Here is a 25130-nt window from a genome sequence, read left to right on the forward strand (position 1 = left end):
GTGCATGTGCAAAAGAACAATAACAATGATGTCACATGCAGGACGCTGTTGTGCTGAAGTAAACATGGAGGCCTCTTCATTTAGAACTGTGAAGCGAGTGACTCTGGCCATCGCAGAACAACTGTAACAAATATCCATCAAAAGTGAAAAAAAGTGACGTGAATTCTGATAGGATCATTTAGACTGAGGTTGCACTGCAAAAAATCAGACCAGTAGCACATATTGAAGTGGCTAAAATTGGAATACATCAATAAAATGATCTGGTTATAAGTTATGTGTGGAAAAAATCAGCCACTTTTGCCTGCTGTCTGAATGTAGACGTTATCCTGCAGACAGCCAGAATACATACATACAACATACAATACAGAAGCTGGGATAGACTTATAGACTTTGCCTCCATTATGATGTTCCTGTTGATTTAGTAATGTTTACATCGAACCCTTATTGAGCTGATTCTGCTCTCAAAACTTTTTGTCCTGATGAACATTTCATTTATTATCTTAAGTAGAACAGGACCTCAGTTATAAAAGTTGCATAATTACACACTTCCAGAGTTTGATCACTTAGAATGTGGTCTTGTAATTCAAGTCAGAAGTGAGACAACAAGTTATTAAACAAGGTTGTCATGTTGCAGTTTAATGTGTACATATATCTCTTTGTTGTGTTGCTCATTAGCAGGGGCTGTCATGTGCACAAGCTGCCCCTCAATGAGCCTCTCGGGTCTTCCACAAGGAGGGAGCACAGAGCTGATCAATGCACACCAGAAGACACAAACCACCACAGATACCCATGATCTGACATAGAATGCACTTCTTACACAACACAGGGGCTCTTTGTATGTGCCATTGATAACTGAGGCGATGCTTGATTATAGCCCACTGTCTGTCTTTTCTTTTTTTATACCCACAACACAAAAGCTAAAGCGGGAACAATGTCGACATCAGTTCTAAACATTGCTACTAGTTAATGTGTTTTTGTCTATATTTAATAGAAGAACAATCAAAACAATAGGCCTTTTGCTTTTTTTGTCTACCCAGCAAGATGAACGGTTTACATTGCTGCAGAGTCAGTGGTAGTGGGTGGTTAATGGATTGGAATTGTTGAGTTTAATGAGGGGTTTTCACTGAATGTATTGGCAAAAGGAAAGAAGGAATACAATGCAAGTCGATATTAATGACAGTTGTTTGTTTTATTGTTGTACAGGATTTTGCACACTTTGCTTAATAGTCTTTTTCCCTCTTTTTGTTTCAGAACTCCATTCGGCACAACCTTTCCCTCCACAGTCGTTTCATCCGAGTCCAGAATGAGGGAACAGGAAAGAGCTCCTGGTGGATGATAAACCCGGAGGGAGGAAAGGGTGGGAAGGCTCCTCGCCGCCGTGCAGTTTCCATGGACAACAGCAACAAGTACACCAAGACTGCTCGTGGTCGTGCTGCCAAGAAGAAGGCTGCCCTTCAGGCTGCAGCTGCCGCAGCTGGAGAAGGTGGCGCAGACAGTCCTTCAGGTCTTTCTAAGTGGCCAGGGAGTCCAACATCACGCAGCACTGAGGAGCTGGATGCCTGGACAGACTTCCGCTCCCGCACTAACTCCAATGCCAGCACGCTGAGTGGCCGCCTGTCACCCATCCTGGCCAACCCTGAGCTCGATGAGGTGCCTGATGACGAGCCCCCTCTGTCACCTATGCTCTACTCCAGTCCCGGCAGAGCACTGTCACCTGGCAATGCCAACACAGTCAATGGGAAGGCCATGCCGACAGAACTGCCCCGTCTGGCAGATCTCGCAGGCACCATGAACCTGAACGATGGACTGACTGATGACCTGATGGATGAGTTGCTGGATAACATCAACCTGGTGCCAACCACTACTGGACAAGCCCTTTCAAATGGTTCCTCAGGGTTCAATTTTGGGTCCAAACCCAGTGGGCTAGGCTCACCTTCTTCCACATCTTCTCCTTCATCCAACACATCCTCAAATAGTGGAAGTAACAGCTACACTAACTCCATCTTTGGCCCCCACACGACGGGATCCTCTCTGCGTCCATCCCCCATGCAGACCATTCAGGAGAACAAGCAGACTTCCTTTATGTCCCGCTTTGGCAGCCAGACATTACAAGACCTACTCAGTTCTGACAGCCACAGTGATGTCATGATGACCCAATCTGACCCACTCATGTCACAGGCCAGCGCCGCCGCTGTCATTTCTCAGAACTGCCGCCGTGGCCTTATGCTCCGAAATGATCCTGTAATGACCTTCGGGACCACTGGAGGAATTCAGTGTAGTCAAGGGGAAATGCTGCAAAGTAACAACCACAACCAGAGCTCCCTGAGGTCCTTGAATGGAGGCCTGAGCCTCACCAATGAGGCTAACACTCTGGCAAATGCCAAGCAGCATCTTCTGCTTTCACCTCTTGGAGGAAATGGGTCCTCTTCCATGCAGATCGACACCTCAATCTTCATGAATGGAACAGTTAGCAACAGTGGAGGAATCTGCCAGGATCGTTTCCCCACAGATCTAGACCTGGACATATTCAATGGCACCCTGGAGTGTGATATGGAGTCCATCATTAGGAACGACCTGATGGACACAGATGGTCTGGACTTTAATTTTGAGCCTCTGGCCAGTATGAACGGAGTCAGCAACTTCACAAGCACCAAGCAAACCTCTCAGAGCTGGGTACCCGGCTGAGAGGCTGAAGCTGGGATGGAGCAGAGCAGGTATAATATGTGTGGCTTAGTCTGTGGACACAGACTGAGAAAGGGGGACATATTAAAGCTTCAGTAGGCAAATTGAGGCTCCTGTTTATGAAAAGACTTGACCTTGAATTATTCTATCAAAGTCTGGATTTTCTAAATCCTGATTTGAGAGGAGGTGCACAAACTACTCAGACCACATGAGTTACAATGTGTGGAATGGTTCATTTAGAATATTGCCTACAAAATCATCTACCTTACACCCCCTTAAACTGTTATTTTTCTCTAATTTGGAGATCTGCACCTTGTCACACATTTCCATCGTTTCTCAGAGAGACTCATGAAAGCCTGGTAATATGGCAAAGTTGCAAAGAAGTAGGCTGGTTTTCAAATTAACATTTATTTAAAGTGAAAGTTCTCAACATTAAAATGGCAAGTCATATTTTTATTCCACTTCCTACATCAAGGTTGTGAGCAGTGATTTACTCTTATTTAACCATGTACACAAAAAAATAAAACATAGGAAAAAGTTCATAGTAGTTTAATCCATATTTATACCATGAAGCAAAAAAAGAGGCTTCCCTGATTTGACCTCGTGTGCGACAGTATGATCACATTTTGGTAAAACTCATTAAAAGCAGGTATATGTAGGTTAATTTTCATGTTGGTGCCTCTGACCACACTGCTGATGAAGATCTGGAGTTGGTCCCTGAGCACCTATGTATAATGTGCTAAATCCTGTTGCGAAAGCTAGGTGCTGTGTGTAGTAGCATTGATAAGATGCAGAGACTGAACTTCCCTACAGGGATAGTAATGCGAGTTAACCTTTAACCTCTCAACTTTTAATTATGTATTTTTTTCACCTATCATTAATCCCTCCACTATTAATGAAAATGTTCTGTAAATTGTGATCATTGCTGTTACTGAACCTTTATGAATCTTGTGTGTTTGACATTAAAACATCATTCAACCATAATAATCTTCTATCTTTCCTTCCTCTAGGTCTGAACTGTGTAGTGCAAGAGAAGATCAGACACAACATCCTTTTTGCCAAACCTGCCATCAGCACAACGTAACATACAAACCCTGTGTTTACAGAAGAAACTTCCTCTTGAGAGCTCCAGAGATGCTAAACATCAGCCCTCAAACCTCCTGTGAAACAGCAACAAAAACACAATAACAGCAAACTATCACAACAAACTCACAAACCTTAGAATTATGCAATTTTCCTTTCAGTCCCAGTCTGTTGATATCAGAGACAGTGCTCATCAGAAGAGGCTTCAGGTGGAGGATAAAGACTGCAAAGATGGAAGGAGTACACAGTGCAGTTGTTCCCAATGAAGATTTATTAAAGAAAAGAAAAAAGACAAAGTTAAACCAAGAAGTGATGTGGTGTAAATCTGATCCAGTGGTTTCCTGGGATGTGTTATGTTGAAAAGAAACTTCCCTGTGTTTTCACTTAGTGATTTTAAATGTTCAGTGTTTGTTTTTGGAATTTTCTGTTTTATCATATTCATTTTCTGCATCCTACATGTCTGTACAAAATAATCAATGTTTTGATGAAAAGAAAAGCTGGAAACAGAGTAAGTTACTTGCTCATTGGTTACGCATTCAGTACATACAATACACACATTCAGACATACAGTGACTACAATTTTCCCAAGTTTGTAAAACCTTAGGATGTAAAATTAATGCCATGCACTTCCAGTTTTGTTCTTATAAACTGCTTGAATTGAACTTACTGCAGCATCCTGAGGTTATATTATAATTAGCCGAATACTACAAACATATTTTGTGTATAACTAACTGTAAAAAAAAAAAAAAAGAGAGAGAAAAATACTAGAGGAAGAAAACCTCCATCATGGATATTTGTACAGTGCAGGGCAGTGGAAAGTTCAAAAAGGTAGCGGAAAATATTTTGTCCGTCTTAGTTTTCTTAGCTTTTGGTGAGTTCTATTGAGGTTGTTTATCACAGCATATTATGTAGCCAAAACGAATACCTGTGTCCTAGGGTTGTGAACATTTCCACACCATAACAGGTGCTATATAAACAGTGTTGAATCCTGTCCTGAGAGCAAGCCGTGCATTTTGTGTTTTAATTTTGCTTCTGTTTTTTGTTTTTTTTTTACCTATGAACCTGCAGAAGCCCAAAGCTGCAGCCAGGTGTAGCATGGCCAGGTTGAACCTGTAGACAGCGGCGGTAGGGCCAGGGGTTTTAGGCTCATTCCTCTAGAAGCCATTTGTTTCTCGAGTAAAACAATAAGCTATCTCTGTATATTGCCAAATTACTTGAAATAAACAGTAGGATATGCTGGCAGCCAAATCACACATGCACACACTTACACCCGTAACACATGCACATAGAAAAAAATAATACCAGGGATCTGTGTTAAGCTCTGCTGTTTTCTTGTCATGAGCTTGTGGGGCTTGTTATGCATATATAGAATCACTCAGGGGGGAAAAGGGAGGCTTCCCATTTAAGTAACATCAAGTCATATTCTAATGGTATTTACATATAAAAAAAAAAAAAACATTTCTAAGTAAAAGGAGAAATGCTGTGTGTTGTGAACTTGTAACCTGTGAACTTTTGGCATCATGACAAAGACAAGGAAGGAAGACAACATCAGGATTAAGACTTCATGCGGCCTGTTATTTTTCCATTATAACTATTTCTCCTTTTGTCAGACTCGTGACACACATACACACATCCCTCATGGACACGTCTGGTGCTCCTGCAGGTGACATTCTGGATCTCCTGCATACATGTTAATATATGTGTGTGTGTGTGTGTCCGCGTGTTTGTGCTAGTTAAGTTTATTTCTGTTGAATTAATCCGTCAAGGATGTGTAATCCTTCACTCTCCCTTATGGTGCATACAGCACAGACTGTATGCATGTATGTATTTATGCATTATGGATTGTGTGAAATGCATACGTATATACTCGCTGTATGTCCTTATATATTCATATAGTACTTGACCCTTGGATTTTGAGATACCTCTTAAGGTAAAGTTGAAGATGAAATGAACAATGTTACACACCAGGTAGGAGGGAACACTGTTACCAGCTAATGAATAAGTGAAGAGGATTTTGAAAATGATGGAAAGCACCATTGTTGTAGCATCTGGAGACCCTGGTGCCCCTTTTCTGTCTGGGGTAATGGCATGAAGGGTTTGCCCCCGCTGTGTATAATAGTGTACAGATGTGTGTATATCATTTTGAGACCAGGCAGTAGGAGTGTGAGTGCATGGTTGGCAAGAATGATCTACTGTGCTATCTAAGGTTTAGTGCATGACCTAGCTGTATCCCCTCGACCTTTGCAACGGTGCCGTCCCTCAACAGAAATTGTAATTCAGAGAAGCTCTGTGTTTTTAGGAATCACACAAAACACACTTTGGTCCTAATATTAAAAATCAGGGCTTACAGATCTGTGCTAGCACCATTCTCACAAATTAAGGGGTTCATTATTATGTGTGTCTACTTCTGCAGGAGGTACAGGCAGGGAAAGCCTCCTAATGATCATTATTCTGCCTCACACTTCTTTTGTTTTATTCCGTGTGGAGTAGGTTTACATGCCCTTGCTCTTACTGAGCAGTTCGTTATACCTTTGACACAGTAAGTGTCATCTGACATGGAACATCTGACATTTCATTTGGCAGAGGGATACCTGAGCCATCACTTTAACTGTACTAAATATTAGGAGGGCTTTACTCTCTCTGTGAACATGACTGACAAGGTGAATCCAGGGAGCGCTATAATCCCTCTCTGTTTAAAGAGGGGTTACTGATCTCTGATAAACTGCATAGGGATCACAATCACAGAGGGCTGCTCCTAATGCTTTGTATATTCAGTGTAAAATGTTCGAGGGGATAGTTTACACTTCCACATAACCACTGCGTCAGTCAGGCACAAATTCACTATTTGAAGTCAGAAGACTCTTCTTGTGCCCAACACACACCTGCAGCACAACATATGCAAACTTAAAGCTAAGAAAAGAAAAAAAAAAAAAACAGAAGTGACATACCACTAGATACCTTAATCACCTCTTGGATATTTCCTTTTTGTCATATTTTCTTCCATCCTTGTACAGAGTCCCAGGCCAGCTTCCCTCCATACGCTGAACTGAACGTTGCCCTTTGAACTTCGCCCTTTATTAATCTTGCTTCTTCTTGACTTGATGTTAGTGGGTATTTTTCCTGTGTATTCCATTTTGAATTGTAATCTAGTTTGTATAAGAAATGGTGCGCATGTAAATAAAGCTTGGTGAGGCTCCACACCCTTTTTGGCTCCTTCTCTCCTTATTCTAGAGGTTCTTTTTTTATTGCTGTTAAATATAAAATGGTTGTGTTGTTGTGAAATACATTAAGTTCACGGGTGCGGTGGAAGCACAGAGCTGCTGTTAACAGCTCATATTGCAATGAAAGGAATTTTCAGCCCAGTAAGGAAAATGTTACAGCTTTCACTTGCTCTACATGTGCTGTTAATTCAGAAGTTAACTTGCCATTCTTTTTTTTTTTCTCCAGAGTGGTGTGTGTCTAAGCACACATTTGCATGAACATGTTTAACCTCGCACTCCCCCCTAGCAGATAAATCTCTTTCTCGTGTCAGTCTGGAGGGATCTAAACAGCAAAACAACTCCTTGTTCTTCTCAAGTTCCTGGAAGTCCTCTTGCTCAATGTTTGTTTTGTGGAAGGCTGTATTAAGTGAAAGCAGACGTACAGCAACCCTCTGATACCTGACACTGGCCTAAGCACTTTTTCCTGGTTGTTGCGAAACAAAGTGAAGAGACGAAGAACAGTCATACATGTATGTAAGTAATAACACACACCCTGACCAGGCCGTTCTGCTGACACTCGCCCTCTTCAGGACCAGTATAGAAGTCTATTTTATATTGTATTAGCCTGTAGGTATGAGTGGCTATAGGTGTGCAAGTATTTTATTGACAGAAAATGCTAAACTTATCCATAAAAGGCTCATGGACAGTGGGAAAAGTATTTTTAACTAATACAGTTAAGTACAAAGTTGAGATGCTTGCACTGTACTTGAGTGTTTCCATTTTATGCTACTTTACATATTTATCTCATAAAGTTTCAGAGGGAAATACTGGGCATTTTACTCCACAAAACTGTCTGCATTGTCTCGATACTCATAAAAAACATTACACAACTTGATGCAGCACTAATCTATGACTAACCACAATAAATGAATTTCATAATCTAATAATATATAAAATATATTAAGTCAGCTCCTCTTTAATAAACCACATTAAAATGCTCTTACATGTATATAATAGTGATAAAAAACAACCTCTCCCCCTTGAACTGCCACCTTACCGTGGTGGGGGAGTTTGAGCGCCCATATGATCCCAGGAACTATGTTGTCGGGGGCTTTATGCCGCTGGTAGGGTCTCCCAAGGCAAACAGGTCCTGGGTGACGGGCCAGACTAAGAGCAGTTCAAAAGCCCCTATGAAGAAGAAAGATCTGAAGAATGTGACATCGCCCGGCATGGCGCAGCCGGGGCCCCACGCTGGAGCCAGGGGTTAGGACTCGAAAGCAAGCACCTGGTGGCCAGGCCTATGCTCACGGGGCCTGGCCGGGCCCAGCCCGAAGGAGTGACGTGGGCCCACCCTCTGGAGGACTCACCACCCACCGAGGGACAGGTAGGGGCCAGGTGCAGTGTGGATTGGGTGGCAGTTGACGGCAGGGGGCTCAACGACCCAATCCCCGGACGCAGAGTCTAGCTCTTGGGAGATGGAATGTCACTTCACTGGGGGGGGGGGGGGGGGGGGGGGGCGGAGCTTGTGAAGGAGGTTGAGAGATACTGTCTAGATATAGTCGGGCTCACCTCCACACATGGCTTGGGCTCTGGAACCCAACCCCTCGAGAGGGGTTGGACTCTCCACTTCTCTGGCGTTGCCCGCGATGAGAGGCGGCGGGCTGGTGTGGGCTTTCTCATAGCCCCTCAGCTCAGCCGCCATGTGTTGGAGTTCACCCCGGTGAAAGAGAGGGTCGCGTTCCTGCACCTCCGGGTCGGGGACAAGTGGCTCACTGTTGTTTCGGCTTACGGGCCGAACAGCAGCGCAGAGTACCCGGGCTTCTTGGAGTCCCTGAGAGGGGTGCTAGATGGTGTGCTAGTCACAGTTTGTCCATAACGAATACCATGTTCGAACACAGGGATGTCCATAAGTGCACGTGGCACCAGGACACCCTAGGCCAGAGGTCGATGATCGACTTCATTGTCATGTCATCAGACCTCTGGCCACATGTTTTGGACAAGAGAGGGGCAGAGCTGTCAACTGATCACTACCTGGTGGTGAGTTGGATCCACTGGCGAAGGAGGAAGCCAGACAGACTCGGCAGGCCCAAACATGTTGTGAGGGTCTGTTGAGAATGTCTGGCAGAGACCAATGTCAGCATGGTCTTCAACTCCCACCCCTGGGAGAGCTTCTCCCAGATCCCGGGGGAGGCTGGGACACTGAGTCTGAGTGGACCATGTTCTCCACCTCCATTGTCGAAGTGGCTGCTCGGAGCTGTGGTCGCAGGGTCTCCAGTGCCTGTCGTGGCGGCAATCCCCGAACCCAGTGGTGGACCCTGGAAGTAAGGGATGCCGTCAAGCTGAAGGAGTCTTATCGAGCCTTGTTGGCTTGTGGGACTCACAAGGCAGCTGATGGGTACCAGCAGGCCAGGCGTGCCTCAGCCCGAGCGATTGTGGAGGCAAAAAGTCGGGTCTGGGTGGAGTTTGGAGAGGCCGTGGAGGGGGACTATTGGTCAGCCTCAAGGAAATTCTGGCAAACCGTCCGGCGCCTCAGGAAGGGAAAGCAGTGCACCACCAACACTGTTTAGAGTGGAAGTGGGGAGCTGCTGACCTCGACTGGGGATGTTGTCGGACGGTGGAAGGAATACTTCGAGAATCTCCTCAATCCCACTGTCATGTCTTCCATGGACGAAACAGAGGCTGAGGTCTCAGAGGTGGGCTCGTCCATCACCCAAGTGGAAGTCATCGAGATGGTTGGCAAGCTCCTCGGTGGCAGGACACCAGGGGTGGATGAGATTCGCCCTGAGTACCTTAAGTTTCTGGATGTGCAGGGACTGTCTTGGCTGACACGTCTCTGTAACATCGCGTGGCAGTCGGGGACAGTACCTCTGGATTGGCAGACCGGGGTGGTGGTCCCCCTTTTTAAGAAGGGGGACCAGAGGATGTGCTCCAACTACAGGGGGCTCACACTCCTCAGCCTCCTGCGGAAAGTCTATTCCAGGGTACTGGAGAGGAGGATCCAACCGATAGTTGAACCTCAGGTCCAGGAGGAACAATGCGGTTTTCATCCCGGTCGCGGAACACTGGACCAGCTCTACACTCTCCATCGGGTGCTCGAGGGTTCAGGGGAGTTCGCCCAACCGATCCACATGTGTTTTGTGGATCTGGAGAAGGCGTTCGACCGTGTCCCTCGTGGTATCCTGTGGAGGGTAGTTCGGGAGTATGGGGATCGAGGCCCTCTGCTTAGGGCAGTCCGGTCCTTGTATGACCGAAGCAGGAGCCTGGTTTGCATTGCCGGCAGTAAGTCAGACCTGTTCCAGGTGCATGTTGGACTCTGGCAGGGCTGCCCTTTGTCACCGGTTCTGTTCATAATTTTTATGGACAGAATTTCTAGGCGCAGCCAGGGGCCGGAGGAGGTCTGGTTTGGGGACCACAGGATTTCATCTCTACTTTTTGCAGATGATGTTGTCCTGTTGGCCTCATTGAACCTGGACCTTCAGCGTGCCCTGAGGCTGTTTGCAGCCAAGTGTGAAGCGAGTGGGATGAGGCTCAGCACCTCCAAATCCAAGGCCATGGTTCTTGACCGGAAAAAGGTGGTTTGCCCTCTCCAGGTTGGTGGAGAGTCTTTGCCCCTAGTGGAGGGGTTCAAGTATCTTGGGGTCTTGTTCACAAGTGAGGGAAGGATGGAACGTGAGATTGACAGACAGATCGGTGCAGCGTCTGCAGTGATGCAGTCGCTGTATCGGTCAGTTGTGGTGGAGAAGGAGCTGAGCCGAAAGGCGAAGCTCTCGATTTACCGGTCAGTCTACGATCCTACCCTCACCTATGGTCATGAGCTTTGGGTCATGACCGAAAGGACAAAATCCCGGATACAAGAGGTTGAAATGAGTTTCCTCCATAGGGTGGCTGGGCACACCCTTAGGGATAGGGTGAGGAGCTCAGTCACCAGGGAGGAGCTCGGAGTAGAACCACTGCTCCTCCACATCGAGAGGGGCCAGCTAAAGTGGCTCGGGCATCTGTTTTGGATGCCTCCCTGGGGAGGTGTTCCGGGCGAGTCTCACCACGGAAGGAGACCTTGGGACCTTAGGACACGCTGGAGAGACTATGTCCCTCAGTTGGCCTAGGAATGCCTCGGGGTCCCCCCAGAAGAGCTGGAGGAGGTGTCTGGGGAGAGGGAAGTCTGGGCATCCCTGCTTAGACTGTTGTCCCTGCGACCCAGCCCCAGATGAAGCAGAAGATAATGGATGGATGGAAAAAAACAACCTAACAGAGCCGTACTTCAAGCATATTAGAATGATTTTTTCATTAAGGTGTTCCTGACTCCTTTAAATAATTCTTATTTTCTCACAGATCCATGAAGTTGTTTTGAGAAACTGCCCTTATATGACTTTACTTGTTGTTGATGTTCAGGCTGACAGATTAGTAATAATCTGTGCCAAAGGGAAGGAATGGAAACCAGTTTTTTTTTTTTTATGTTAGTCAGGAAACAGGTGTTGTGAGAGAATCTCTGCACTGGTAATATGTTCTTCTAATTCTGACTCTTGGCCAGTTCTTTATTCGGTTCTTCTTCATAGATCTTTTATCTTAAGCATTGTTTTCTAATCAAAACACTGTGTCGACTGTTGAAAAGAGCCACTCTGCGTAATGACTGTTTTTATTCCAACTCTAAATACTTTTACCTGATGACATACTTAAAAATACTTTAACTTTTTCTTGAGTTCAGAATGTACTTTTTTTCCACCTCTGTTCTTTCAGAATGTTTGTCACAAATTATGACTGTGATGATGGGGCTTACAAAACTGAAATGTGTCATATATTGTTATGAAAGATGCATAAACATGTCTTCCTACAACCTGACCTTTACAGAGATGAGTCAAAGAACTTATATTTATACTTATACATTCTGAATGAGTGCAGCATCAGATGCATGCCTTCAAGTTTCAGCATTGAACAGAAAACTATAGAGAACAATACAATCACTTAATTACTTAATGCTAATTATATATTTTAGTATCTTATTTTATTTTACTTTAGGTGTGATTGTTTTTTATAAAATAGATTCAAGTGTCTGCATTTTAATTTTAATGGTACAAGAATATTTAACCAGACTCATTTACAATTTAGGAAGTACACTATTGTCCATGAAGTTGGAATAAAATGTATTTATCTCTTCTCATGAACTGATTGTGACAATGTGATTAATTCTTGATAGATAAAGTGTAACTGGGATCATTCCAACTAATCAAAGTTAATTGCTAATGTGTATAAATAGGAATAAAAAGGAGTGTGTCTGAAAGCAAAATTATTCCAACTTTATGGTCAACAGTGTATAACTACCTGCACTGGGAATGTTATAGTCAGAGGGGTAGATTTAAAGGGGTATGGGGTGGTATTTCCCCATCAATATGACCATGACATGCAGTGCGTGAACAGGCAGGATGAAAACAGGAGGAAAAAAGAGGAACACATCTGACATTTGGGCATTTTTGTCAAAAACTGCTAAAACCAAGTAAGTACTGAGTCACTAGCATTAATGCATTTCTGCTTCACTGTTAGAAATCTTGCTTGCTTGCTAACTATAGCAGTTTCCTTCCCATAAAACCTTGCTAACTGGTTGAGAGCGGCAGACAAATTGCTAGTAATACCTGCAGCAGCTGTGATTTATCAACAAAGTGAGACATTAGAGTTTGACTTTTGGAATTTCTTTAGGCTTTGTATGATCGTATAAGTGTATAAAATATCATCTAAAATATGCATCATGAAAATGTTTAAGCATAGTTTGAGACTTAGATCTAGAACTATGACATTTTTCAGATGAATCACTACTGTGTAAGCAGCTACAGACAGTAAGATCTGTTACTATGCTGCAATACAATATTATGTGTCAGCTTATTTACGCCTATCCATTACAACTTACAAATCACAGTGGATCTAAAAAGGTACAAAACATTTAGTAACTGGCATAATATTGTTAAAATTGCACTTAATTCTCTTAACACATTTCAGGTTCATATTTGTTCAAGTTATTCCATTTTTTGTGAAAGTATCGTTTTACTTTTTTACACTAAAAAAATTGGAGCCGTCATAATTCATAGTAGTGTTTTTGAACCTTGGGGTCGAGACCCCACATGGAGTCACCTGGAATTCAAATGGGGTCGCCTGAAATTTCTAGTAAGTGATTAAAAAAAAAAAAAAAGATATATATTTCATTATAATCAAAACACCACACACTTTTCCAAATAAAAATCAAGTTCAAATAAAATGCAGGATATAATAGCTGAGAGGACATATCTTGATTGACTTGATCATGTGACCGCATGTGTTACTACGCTTCAACCTGCCTGGACACAGTCACAGTCAGAAAACCGGACCGATCAGAGAATGGAAAGATTTCTTTGCCCGCCTGGCCCTGCTAAAACATCTCCAAGAGAAAAATGTCTCCGTTTTGAATGTCTGACGTCGCCAGAAATTTGACACATCACATCACAGAAAGAGATGTTCAAATGGGGTCATGAGCCAAAAAAGATAGGGAACCACTGATTTATAGGCTATTATGATCGTATTTGACTATTTTGAGCCTCTTGAGATCAAACTGATCTGTATGTGGCCCCTGAATTAAAATAATTTTGACATCCTTGACTGTTAACGCCTCAGTGTAATTTCTGCATTTCACAAATCCATCCCATGGACCGGACTGGATCCTTTGGTGGGCCGGTTTTGGGCCACGGACCATATGTTTGACAGCCCTGCATTGGAGACATATGAATCAAAGTCACCTACTGTGTAAGTAAATCACTTTTGAAATGTTTCATCGTTCACCCTCTAACTAAGTAGTCTGAATGTAACCGAAGCTGTGCTGTCATATACAGTCTGCAGCATTCATAACCACATGTGTTTGTCATTACTGCCAAACCCACGTTACGCATCAGGTACTGTACCTAATGTGGCCCTTTCATTCGCACTCAAATGTACAAAAGAACCACAAACAAACAGAAACTCCTTTCTGTTTGCTCTGTGTCTTCCAGCTCTCTTATGAAGACGAGACATTTTCGAAGGGATAAAAAAAGTTTGGCAGTAGGAAAGAAACCGCCTTTGCCCAGCTCAGGCTTGACTGCAAACTCCAAAATATTCAGACGTGCTTTATGGCCGAGAGAGCAGGCTCACCACAAATACCAAACTCACATTTCAATAGCAGCTCCCAGTCAGCTGGTCACTTGACTGACTGAATGTCTGGCCAGGCTGTAGTCACACCAGTCTGTGCGAGGTCAATGAGGTTACTGAATGGATGGAAACTCTCCTTCACTTATCTCTTTTCTACATTTGCTCTGCTCATATCCAGACTCATGAAATCCCCCTTGACACAAAACAACTAAAAATGACTTTCCTTTTTTTCCCTTCTTCTTGGGATTTGTTTTCTATAAAAGTAACAGTTATGGCTTTTCAGAGTTATGTATGAGTGACACTTGATATTACACCAAAGTAAATACCAATGTTTTTCCAGACTTTCTCGTTTTTGCTGGTTGTGTTGCTTGTTGGTTTCATGTCATGTCATAACCCAGTGACTGTGGCCTCTCCATCTCCGCCCACGTTTTTGTGTTTTATTCGCCTCTGCCTTGTTCCATGTCAGTGGGCTCATATTTGGTAAATGTCATTTTGGTTTTTCATACAAGAAGCAATTAACCTGTGCACTCAGAGCTTATTGTACACCACCAGAAATCATCATGTGAACAAGCGACAAAGTGTACACTGTGTGTTAATTAACCATGTGTTGGAGAACATGTCTTGTGGTTTACATCGTATATCACCAGCTCTTTTCTCCAGACAGTTAGTCACCCCCTGTCTTGTTCTTGTACTCCTGTGTGATTCATTTTAAAGGCATTTTGATTTTGCACAAAAAAAAATTATGATATTTGTGAATTATCACAAGTGTGTTTTATGGGAGTGTGTGTTTAGTAGAGAGGATGAATCATCAGAATCTTGTAAATGACATAAAATGTCCACTTTAAGAAATAAACTGTATTAATGACAATTCTCAATAAGATGTAACATTTTAAATAAGAACATCTAGAAGCTTTTAAAAATGATATTAAAAAGGAAAAAACACACATTTGCTATTCATATTAATATCATGTACAAAAAAGTGTCAAATTGTGGTTTGTGAAGAAAATAAGAGGTGGTTTAATAAATATAAATCATTCTTTCTTTATTTCATGCAACGCTGTCAGTAGTTTACGACATAATGGCAATAAGCTTAATTTTATTTATTTATCACAAGTCACAAACAAGGAGCTGAACTGATATGTCTCTTTTTGTACTAAAGGCTTATTATAGGTTGTTTTTATGTATTGTATTTTTGGTGAACCATTCAAGTCACATATTCTGATATTTTGTTAGACTGCCTTTAGCATTTAGTACTGTATTCATTTTTTGCCAAAGTCTTGAATAGCTGATGGGAGAGTCAGACTGTTGTGTAAAGGCGGCCTTACACTGTGCGAGTTTAGAGACGATTTCTCACCGTGCGACTATTTCTGGGATTGGGCCCGATGTGCCTCTAATCGTGTGTCGTGCTTCGTGCAGTGTACATGGGGTAAAGAGAAGCGATTAGCACCTCACGACCACCTCACGACCAGCAATCGTGTGTTCGCAAGGAAAACGGAGCTGTTTGAAATCCTGCTCGCTCCTCGTGAGTGTATCGTACTGTCAAAGCAGTGCCACGAACCGATGTGCCTCAAATTCTCACACTGAGCATGCGCGAACACAGACGCGCACAGTAGCGTACAAGCTGACAGTAGCTGGCTGTTGTCCTAGTGCAGTTTAGCTTTTGCAGCTTACCTCTAGTTCCTGCTGTAGGATGACAGCCCATACTGTCCACGTCTGGCCAACCAATTCCTGCACCAAACACATCGTTGTCTTTTCTTCTTTTTTGATTCCTCACAGATAATGGCACATATTACCAAAGCAGCTCGTTGGTTTTTGTTTAGCACTACCATTTCGTGACTCACGCCAATACACAATCGTCTATGCACTTTTACAGATTCCTTGGTATTTTAACGTTGTATTTCCGGATACAACACTCAAACGTGTCGTGCGTCCTGTGGCGTATGGTCCTACAGTGTGAGCAGTCAGGTCGTATACGAGCGTCGGTCCGTGCAGTGTGAGAACAGGAATCGTGAGTCTGACTGTACGACTGATTCGCACAGTTTGAGATGGAGCTGCGTGCAACGATCGAAATAATCGCACAGTGTATGGCCGCCTTTAAGTGTTCTCCAGCATATCTCAGAGTTTAAGGTCTGGACTGTAGTGGCCAATCCATCTGTGAAAATGATGTCTCATGCTCCCTGATCCACTCTTTCACAATCTGATCCTAATGAATCCTGGTTTTGTCATCTTGGAATATGTTTGTGTCATCAGCATAGGAACAAATCCACTGATGTTCAGACCTGGTCATTAATATATTAGGGTTCACTTGGCCTCATTTTATAGACACATAACGTTGATAAACCTAGGCCTGACCAACTGAAGCAACCCCAGATCATAACACTGCCCTCACAGGCATTTACTATAGGCACTAGGCATGATGGGTAATCACTTCATCCATCTCTCTTCTCACCCTAATGTGTCCATCACTTTGGATCATGGTCAAGCTGGACCAAATCATCATTTTCTTTTCTATTGGTCCATGGTCCAAGCTTTATTCTCCATAGAGAATTGATGGTTATTTGAGAAATGGCTTCTCACTGTTGTTAATTCAAACATATCAATCACTGCAGTAATTATCCAGTGGAAAGTGACTTTTTTGTGACAAGTGAGCATCATTCAACTCAATACAAAGATTCCCGCTTCTTTGTGTTACAAGAAAGAGAGAAAGAAAGAAAGAAAGAAAGAAAGAAAGAAAGAAAGAAAGAAAGAAAGAAAGAAAGAAAGAAAGAAAGAAAGAAAGAAAGAAAATGAATCATGTCTTTTTCTTCTCCCCTTAAATCCTGTCAAAACAAAATTCATGACCCATGACTACACTGTCTTTATAATCCTAGTGTCTTTACTGACAGGCAGCTCCTTGCTCCACCTTTCAGTTTATCCATTCATAATTGCTATGACCAAACAGTCTGTTTGATGTGGTCAGACAATCCACTTTGTCTGAACCATAACAAGTGCTTAAGCATTAATAACTTTGCAATTTGGCAAAGCCAAAAGACAGACTACAGCCAGACCAGGCTGACCACTAATGCGGCTTCCAGTGACATTAGTTATAACAGGATGGAGTACAGGTTGGTCCTGACAATTACAGAGTATAATAGGTGACATCTATCTATCTATCTATCTATCTATCTATCTATCTATCTATCTAGACTGTCAATGGTGTGCACACTGCATGACTTACTAATGAGTGGTGAGTCATCTGGATGTGGTATAGAGTTCAAAGTGTAAACAAGATGAGCATGTGATGGATCTGTTGCGATATAGCCATTAGTGGGCTTTTCACCCCCCCAGCAGTGACACTTCTCTGTTGATGGATGTGCCAGGGCTTCTCTTTATCTCCGTAGCTCACCTCATGCCAGATCTCTATACCTTATCTTAATCCTGCACACATACACGCAAACATGCACAAACACACATTAATTGCTGCCGGCCACATGAGGACAGATCCATGACAGTAGGAGACCTGAGAACTGAGCAGTCGTAAATGATACTGTGTGAGTCTATGTGTGTGTGTCTATCTGTGTGTGTGTGTGTGTGTGTGTGTGTGTGTGTGTGTGCGTGTGTGTGTGTGTACGTATATGTGTGTGTGTGTGTGATTGTCTGTTTGAGTGGCGTGCATGTGCGTGCTAAGTGCTGCAGTGGAATGATGTCATCTCTGTAATGGCACACTGGCACAGAGCGGTTAAGCATTGTCCCACAGCACCTCCATTCACAGGCTGTGATCAGCGTCATCAAGGCAGATTATAGCTCAGACTCACAGCCTGTGGTGGGACAACAGATCTCTTCACACTGTGCAGACTTTTGTAATTACAGATGTACATACTGTACACACAAATGCCATCTACCAGCAGAAGAAAAATTATCAGTAATGTAAGAAATGATCTAGGCCTGGGTGATAATTTGATTTTAGTTGCCAATTAATTATTCTAAACAATATTTCAGTTAAGAATGTAATTATCTTATATTTTAGATCACTAGTATAGTATAAACATATGATACATACAGTACACCTAATAAAGAATAAGAGCATTTATTGGCATTAACATGGAACACACAAATAAAAATTGCATTTCTTTCAGTATTTTATGCTTTGTAATATATTTCGCCTGAATCGAGATGATAAGATAATTAGATGCACCTCAAATAATTGCAGTAAATCAATTACATAAAAAATGTGACAGGTAGGAGTTTTATCCCCCCAAAAAAATTTAATTGATGGATAGAAATTTACTGCATCTCATCTTCTTATCTTTCCTTTCTTTTTCGTTTGGGAAATTACAACGCAGTGTATGTATCCATATGGGCACATCACAAGAAAGAATGTGTGAGGATGTGATGCACACTATTGGTGTGAAAACTGAGAGGCAGAGGTGAGGTGTGATGAAATGACAGAAATAGAGTTAGGAGAAGAAGTGAGAAAGAGTCAAGTTAGAACAGACAAAAACAGTCTGAGGCAGCAGAATGTTGAAACGGACAATAAAAAACCATATATGGTACATTTTAGTATTTTTTTTATTAATTATGAAAAGAAACTGCAACAGAAAATCTAGAAGAGGGACTATTTGTTACAAGAATAGCAACTGTAGTGACTTGTTCTTTGTTTTGTTTTTTTATATAATGGAGGAAAAACATAATTGCTTTACTAAAGTGACAACAATCCCTTCCAGACATGCATCCTCTTCCATTACCTGAGTTTCAACTTCATGTATGAATAAACAAAGCAATTTTATGTCACGACGACAATCTTGTAACAATGCTGATTTCAGCAGGATGTCATGACTTTCTTCTCCTTCAAAGGTCAATATCAGATGCTGACCCACCTTCCCAATAGCCGATGCATTCCTTTTTCAAGAAATAGTATGTTTCCTTTTTCTGTTTTCTTCTTTGTTTGTTTAAAAAAGAAGAAATGAAATTAAAAGATAGTAAAATAACATCTTTTGTCAGACTTTTCTCCAGTGCATTATTTATAGAAGCCAGAAGTCTGTTTTCTGTCTTTTTTTTTTTTTTTTTTTCCAAAAAGTTCAACAATTTCTAAAGTAAATATAACCTAACAAATCACAAGCAGGTTGAGAAAGTCTTGAAATGACTAAGTAAGTTTTATTTTCATGAGTTACTTTCAAAACTAGAACAATATTTTTGTCATAATGCGAGTGTTTTTTCAGGTAATATCCCACCACAAGTAGAAAAGCTTTCTAAGAACCTGTTAAAATGAATTATGATTAGTTTCACTCCTATGCAATATGTTTCCAACATCATCTTTTCTAGATCACTGTGGTTTTCTCATTTTTCCCATATGATGTAAAGGTGAAGAAAAACATCACAAGTGGATGTTGCAGACTCAGCTCTATTTCACTCTGCCAAGATGTTCTGAAATAAAATTTAAGAAAAATTGCATAGATGAAATCATCATCTTAAACGTGGACAAGGGAAAACAGATAAGAGGTTGTGTAGAGAAATAGCAGTGGAGGCTGATGGATGTTGCCGTATTTCTTGTTATCCACCTATGGTGAAGGTTTGCCATGGATTTGAAATGATTTTGCTCTTTCCTTCTCAATCGATGGGGGTTTGACAATTAATGGGATTGAACTTAGTAACCCCACACAGCAGCTGTGCAGGAGAGAACTGTTAGAAGAGGGAAATCATTGCGTTGATTGATGCTTTTCATTTGTCACATTGATTTGTTTTGGATTTGTGAGAGCTTGTGATGTAATGTGAGATACATATACATATATATATATATATATATATATATATACAGAGAGAGAGAGAGTTATTTCATTTATACATTGTGATGCATTTAGTAATAAAATCAAGTGATGAAAAATTTAATGAAATCATGCATATAACACACTGGAATGTTATTAGTTTCTCTTTCTCATAATAATTCCCCCAGTTGTGCCCCTACACCTTTTTCACGCCTTCCTTCCATTCTTTCTCACACCTCTTATATCATTCCCAGTATGTTTTTTCTCTTATTTCTCCACTGTCAGCCCCACTTGTCTTCAAAAGAAGACTCACAGAGAGACAGAGAGAGAGGGTGATGCTCGGTTAGATGCGAGGAGGGAGTGAGATGAGGTGGAATAATCTCACAGGCTGTCCAACCCTCATCTCCTTTTATCAAGACCACATATATATATGGAGTCCATCTCTTTCACACACCTTGGATATGTCATTTCCCCATGTGAGTAGGCATCATGCTCACTTGCACTCGCTGCTGTTGCTGTATAAGCTCACTAACCCCCATCTCATTCCCATCCCCCACCAGCCTGTGGGGTTAGAGTATTACCTCCCACTGTGGCATGTGGTTGCATGTGACTGTATAACGTGTGTGTAGTAGGTCATGGGGAGTAATATATTATAATGTACTGTACCGAGCTGCCTTTATATGGTGGAAGATTGTTCGTGAAGAGTCATGTCATGGAACAACCCTGGAGATGAAGCCACAGCGAAAAGTATCAGTATGTATGTGTCATGCAGTTACACATGTACCATCCTCCACTAACCTACATGTGGATGTGTGATGCTGCAGTGTGTATCCATTACTCTAGATTAAAACCAAACCTATCTTCATCCAGGGAGTTTTATAGCAGCAGTTTAACACATTACCCCCTTGTTTACATCCACTAAATGTCAGAAATGACGTCTACCTGATGATCTGATGAGCATCCACATTATCAACATAACACTGATGCAACAAAGAGTAGAAATAGAGATACCATACCTTAAATCAGGGGTATCAAATATACGGCCCATGGGCCAAAACTGGCCTACCGAAGGTTCAAATCTGGCCCACAGAATGAATTTGCATAGTTACACTGAAAAATTCCACTAAAGTGATTCGTATTGGAAATGTCTGATAATAAGTGCACAAGCCAACATAATATACAGTCGTGGAAAAAATTATTAGACCATCAAAAGTCATCAAAAACAATGGTTATGCAATCAAGTTCTAACTCCTGTGTGTATCGTGTGACTAAAACAGAAAACACGGAATGCCTAAAAGGACTGTTTTTGACAGTACAATGCCATAGCTATTGATTTAAGAACTGAAGTGATTTTGGTTATTATCAGGAAAAACACGGAAAATGGCTAGATATCAGCTCTTAAATTAAACTCTTATGAGCTATTTTTGTTGTTATCATTATATTTGTCCAAACAAATGTACCTTTAGTTGTACCAGGCAGTAAAATGAACAAGAAATTGAAGAAAACAAGGACGGTCTAATATTTTTTTCCATGACTCATAGTTTTTGATACTTGAATGTGAAAATGTTATGTTAGAACTTTGATATTATGTTAATCTCTAAAAATGCCACAATAATTTGTCATTGCAGTTACTAACAGAAGACGTGTTATTGTGATCTTAAGTTGTTAATGTTGATTTATACATTTGAAAAACGGGTGTACTGGTGCACCATAATAATGTTTTATGGATATATTGGTGCGCTGTCAGTATAGACCACTAACCCACCCCCATCACACACGCACTTAGACATACCTAGAATGTCAAGGTCACAGTGTATCACACATCCATATATCTTCTTTGCACTGGCCTAAATGGAGGGTAGGACACACAAAGACACAAAGAAGCAGTCAAAAGTATTGCTCTGGGCGTCTGTGTGTGTGTGTATGTGCACATGCATGTGAGTGTGTATTCATTTGTGCATGTGTGTGTGCCTTGAAGTGAATTATGGCCTGCACTCACCATTAAAACCACCAGGGAAAGCACATACATAGCTTCATTACTCCCTTTCTCCATCTTTCCCTCCCTCTGTCTGTCCATCCCCTGTTTTCTCCATGCGTTAAGTAATGATGGCAATGGAGTGTTGGCTGGCGAAACAAAGAAGAGCTAATCTACCATAAAAAATGAGGCTTTGGGGAGGTGAATCAGTGTCCAATCTGACATAAATTTAACATTGTAGGATCTTAGTTATTGCGACCAGAGGGCCTGCATCTCAACAGTCTCAAAAATGTGCTTCGAGATGCATAAAATCTGACTAAATCTTAGAAATCATGGAGATCTACACAAACAGGCTGAATGGTAACGTACCACATGTGACCCACACACCACTTTACAGACCAGACACTGCCTGGTTCTAATCAGTCTGGTCAAATATAGGAGGAGAGGACGCTTTGAGAAATGAGCCTTAATGAATTTAATAAGCAATTTATGTCTCTTTTATGTCCATATCCTCTACATATTTATGACAGCATGCACATATGTGTACACTTGCATATGTGTTTTTGTTTATGTGAGTGTGACAGTGAATAATTTCCACCCTTCTCTTAAAAGTCTCTCGCTCATCTGCGTTACATATGTGTTTATGTGCGTGTGTCCTGCTTGACGTGTACATCTGTGTGTTTAAATGTTTGTGCATGTGTGTGTGCATGTTTGTCCACTGACACTAAAATTTGTGGCTTCGGTCTGCAGCTTTGTTTAGGAAGACTGCAGAACCCCTCGCATGTGAGGAAAACACACCACAGATCAACAAAAATACCTCCGTGTTATGAGGTTCATATTATGTGAGTATGTATATTTCTGCACATTTATGAATGCTGCTGACGTACTCCAGTAAGGGATCTTAACAGTTTAAGATGTGGAGAGTTTTTTGTTTGTGTTTTTCTGTGTATATGCAGGATAAAACTGAGGGCAGGCAAAAAAAATGCACCGCCATTAATCACAGGAAGATCTTGAAAAGACAGACTGTAACAAAAAGGGGGATGCAAATGCAAACACACAGAAAATAAGGGAGGTTTCTTGCTGGGGAGGTGGACGGCCAGTTATGACAGTGTGGTCTTTCGCTGGCAAATATCACCCAAGAGGGATGGATGATCCTCACAGTGGAACAAAGGCGATCAGGTCTGGGGGATGGGTGATGGCAGGACAGAGAGGGCCATACAGATGGTGGTGATATAGTGTGTATGTGGCAGTTAATATAGTGCAGGTTAGTAAAGGGCTCCATAAAATGCTCTGCACAATACCTCACTATTTTGATACATCGGCTTGTCCTTTTACATGTGGTTTCAGCCTCTTTTTATATCTGTGAGATATTTTTACAGTTTTAACATTTGTTGACGCTGTTTACTGGACGTTTAGCTTTGGTTTTAGACATGTGGTTTGAGCTCAACTCATGTGGCTGAGATGGGAATGCTCTGTGTGAGCCAGGGACAACTGTGTCCTGTATTTTTTTTTTTTTCTGTTTTGTGTTCCACTGGGCAAAGTCTTCTTGTGTTTATCTGAAAGTACAGTGGAGGTCAAAGGGGTTGTTTCCATATTGATATGCAGAGGAAAAATGTTGCACAGTTCTTGCATGCTAAGCTTGATAATAAAGTAAGTCTATGAATTAGTAAAATGTATCATGATACTGGGGTATTCAGTGATACTAGAGGCAAAATCTAATTTCATGAAAAGATCCTTATTATGAAGAACACCTTATTGGATAAAATGGGTGAAATATTTGACTTTTTATGCGGAGCAGTGCAGTCTTCATTTGCTTGCTAATATCAAACGTGATAACATTACATTTTGTGCAATCTGAGCAAAGTAGATATTTACCTACGTGAGTAAAGAATAAAAAAGGTGATTGCAGGATTCTTTACGTAAAAAATGACAATGTTTTTAAAAATAAAAATATATTTGTGTATTATTTTTTCTTGCCTTATTAACAGCCCTAATACAGATTTGTGTATTGGCATTTCTCTACAATGTGATATTTTTTTCCACAGTAAACCACAGTTCAATCATCAAAAAGTCAAACACATTAATTCATTGGACTGCCCCTAGCTTTGGTTATACATTCGCATCGTTTATGCCACACAATGCTTGCCGCAATATTAATTTCTGTCCAGAGTGGAATTAATTTTCGACACAATCTTGTACTGATGATGAGAGAGTCAGATCACTGCTCGAAATCTTCTCCATTACATCCCAAATATTCTTATTGGAGTTGAGGTCTGGACTCTGGTGGTCAATCCATGTGCGAAAATGACATATCTTGCTCCTTGAATTAAGTCTTTCACAATCTGATCCTGATGAATTGTGGTATTGTTGTCTTGAAATATATTTGTATTATCTAGGAAGAAAAAAATCTACTGATGTTTAGATCTGATCCCTCAGTATATTCAGGTTCAGATGACCACATTTTATGGACACATAATGTTGTGAACTTAGACCTGACCAACTGAAGCAACCCCAGATCATAACACTGCACCCACAGGGTCGTACTCTAGGCACTCGGCATGATGGGTAACTATATCTGTCTCTCTTTTAACCCTGACGTAAGAAAGAAAGAAAGAAAGAAAGAAAGAAAGCAAGAAAGAAAGAAAGAAAGAAAGAAAGAATTACATCTATCTGGCCAAAAAAAAGCAGAGGCTGATCTTCTGTGTCATGAAATAGTTCAAACAAAAGCAAATAAAGTAAATTTAACTGAGTTTGACATGTCTTGAATTCACTCCAATGAACCTTTTTACCTCTAAATGACAAAAAAAAAAAAAAAAAAAAGATATATATCTTTACAGTTATGTGTTGGAAGGTTCTTCTATAATGAAGCAATTCCTATTTTCTTTCCTTCTAAGAAACAACAATAAAAAAAATATATATATATGTATATATTATTTGACCATTTTGTCACTCAAATGAGCAATGCACATTCAATCAATGGAGAGGGTTAGTTATTGTCAAACGTATGCAAAAAGACACACACAGGCCCTCAGCGGAGTGTGACCCTGATAAACACACCAAAGCCTGAAAAAGAACAGAATCTGTTAAAGAGTGAGGCAGGCACTGATGGCCTTCACCAGCTCCCATGTGTGTGCCTGTTGAGAAAAGCCTTTTGTGAAAGAGCAGACCTTGTTGTGCACTTATTAAACTGATTTTTTTTATGTTGGAGTGAGTCAGTAGCTCTGTGTGTTTGTGGATGTTAACAGTATGTGCAATCAGATGGCCTTGGTGAGAAGTGCTGAGAGGACTGCGGCAGAAAAGGAACACAGA

At 41.4% G+C, this 25130-nt stretch overlaps 1 protein-coding gene across 1 annotated transcript in view; it reads left to right on the forward strand.

The window, feature by feature from the left end:
* Window positions 1-6965, forward strand: part of foxo3b (forkhead box O3b) — a 45696-nt gene extending 38731 nt beyond the window's left edge. Inside the window, exons 3-4 of the mRNA XM_030129321.1 lie at window positions 1252-2714; window positions 3693-6965. Coding sequence (XP_029985181.1) covers window positions 1252-2685 — 1434 coding nt within the window. The 3' untranslated portion in view covers window positions 2686-2714; window positions 3693-6965. The remainder of the gene's footprint in view (window positions 1-1251; window positions 2715-3692) is intronic.
* Window positions 6966-25130: the final 18165 nt, after the last annotated feature.

The sequence above is a fragment of the Sphaeramia orbicularis genome, chromosome 24 (assembly GCF_902148855.1).
Source record: "Sphaeramia orbicularis chromosome 24, fSphaOr1.1, whole genome shotgun sequence".
In the NCBI taxonomy this organism is placed as follows: domain Eukaryota; kingdom Metazoa; phylum Chordata; class Actinopteri; order Kurtiformes; family Apogonidae; genus Sphaeramia; species Sphaeramia orbicularis.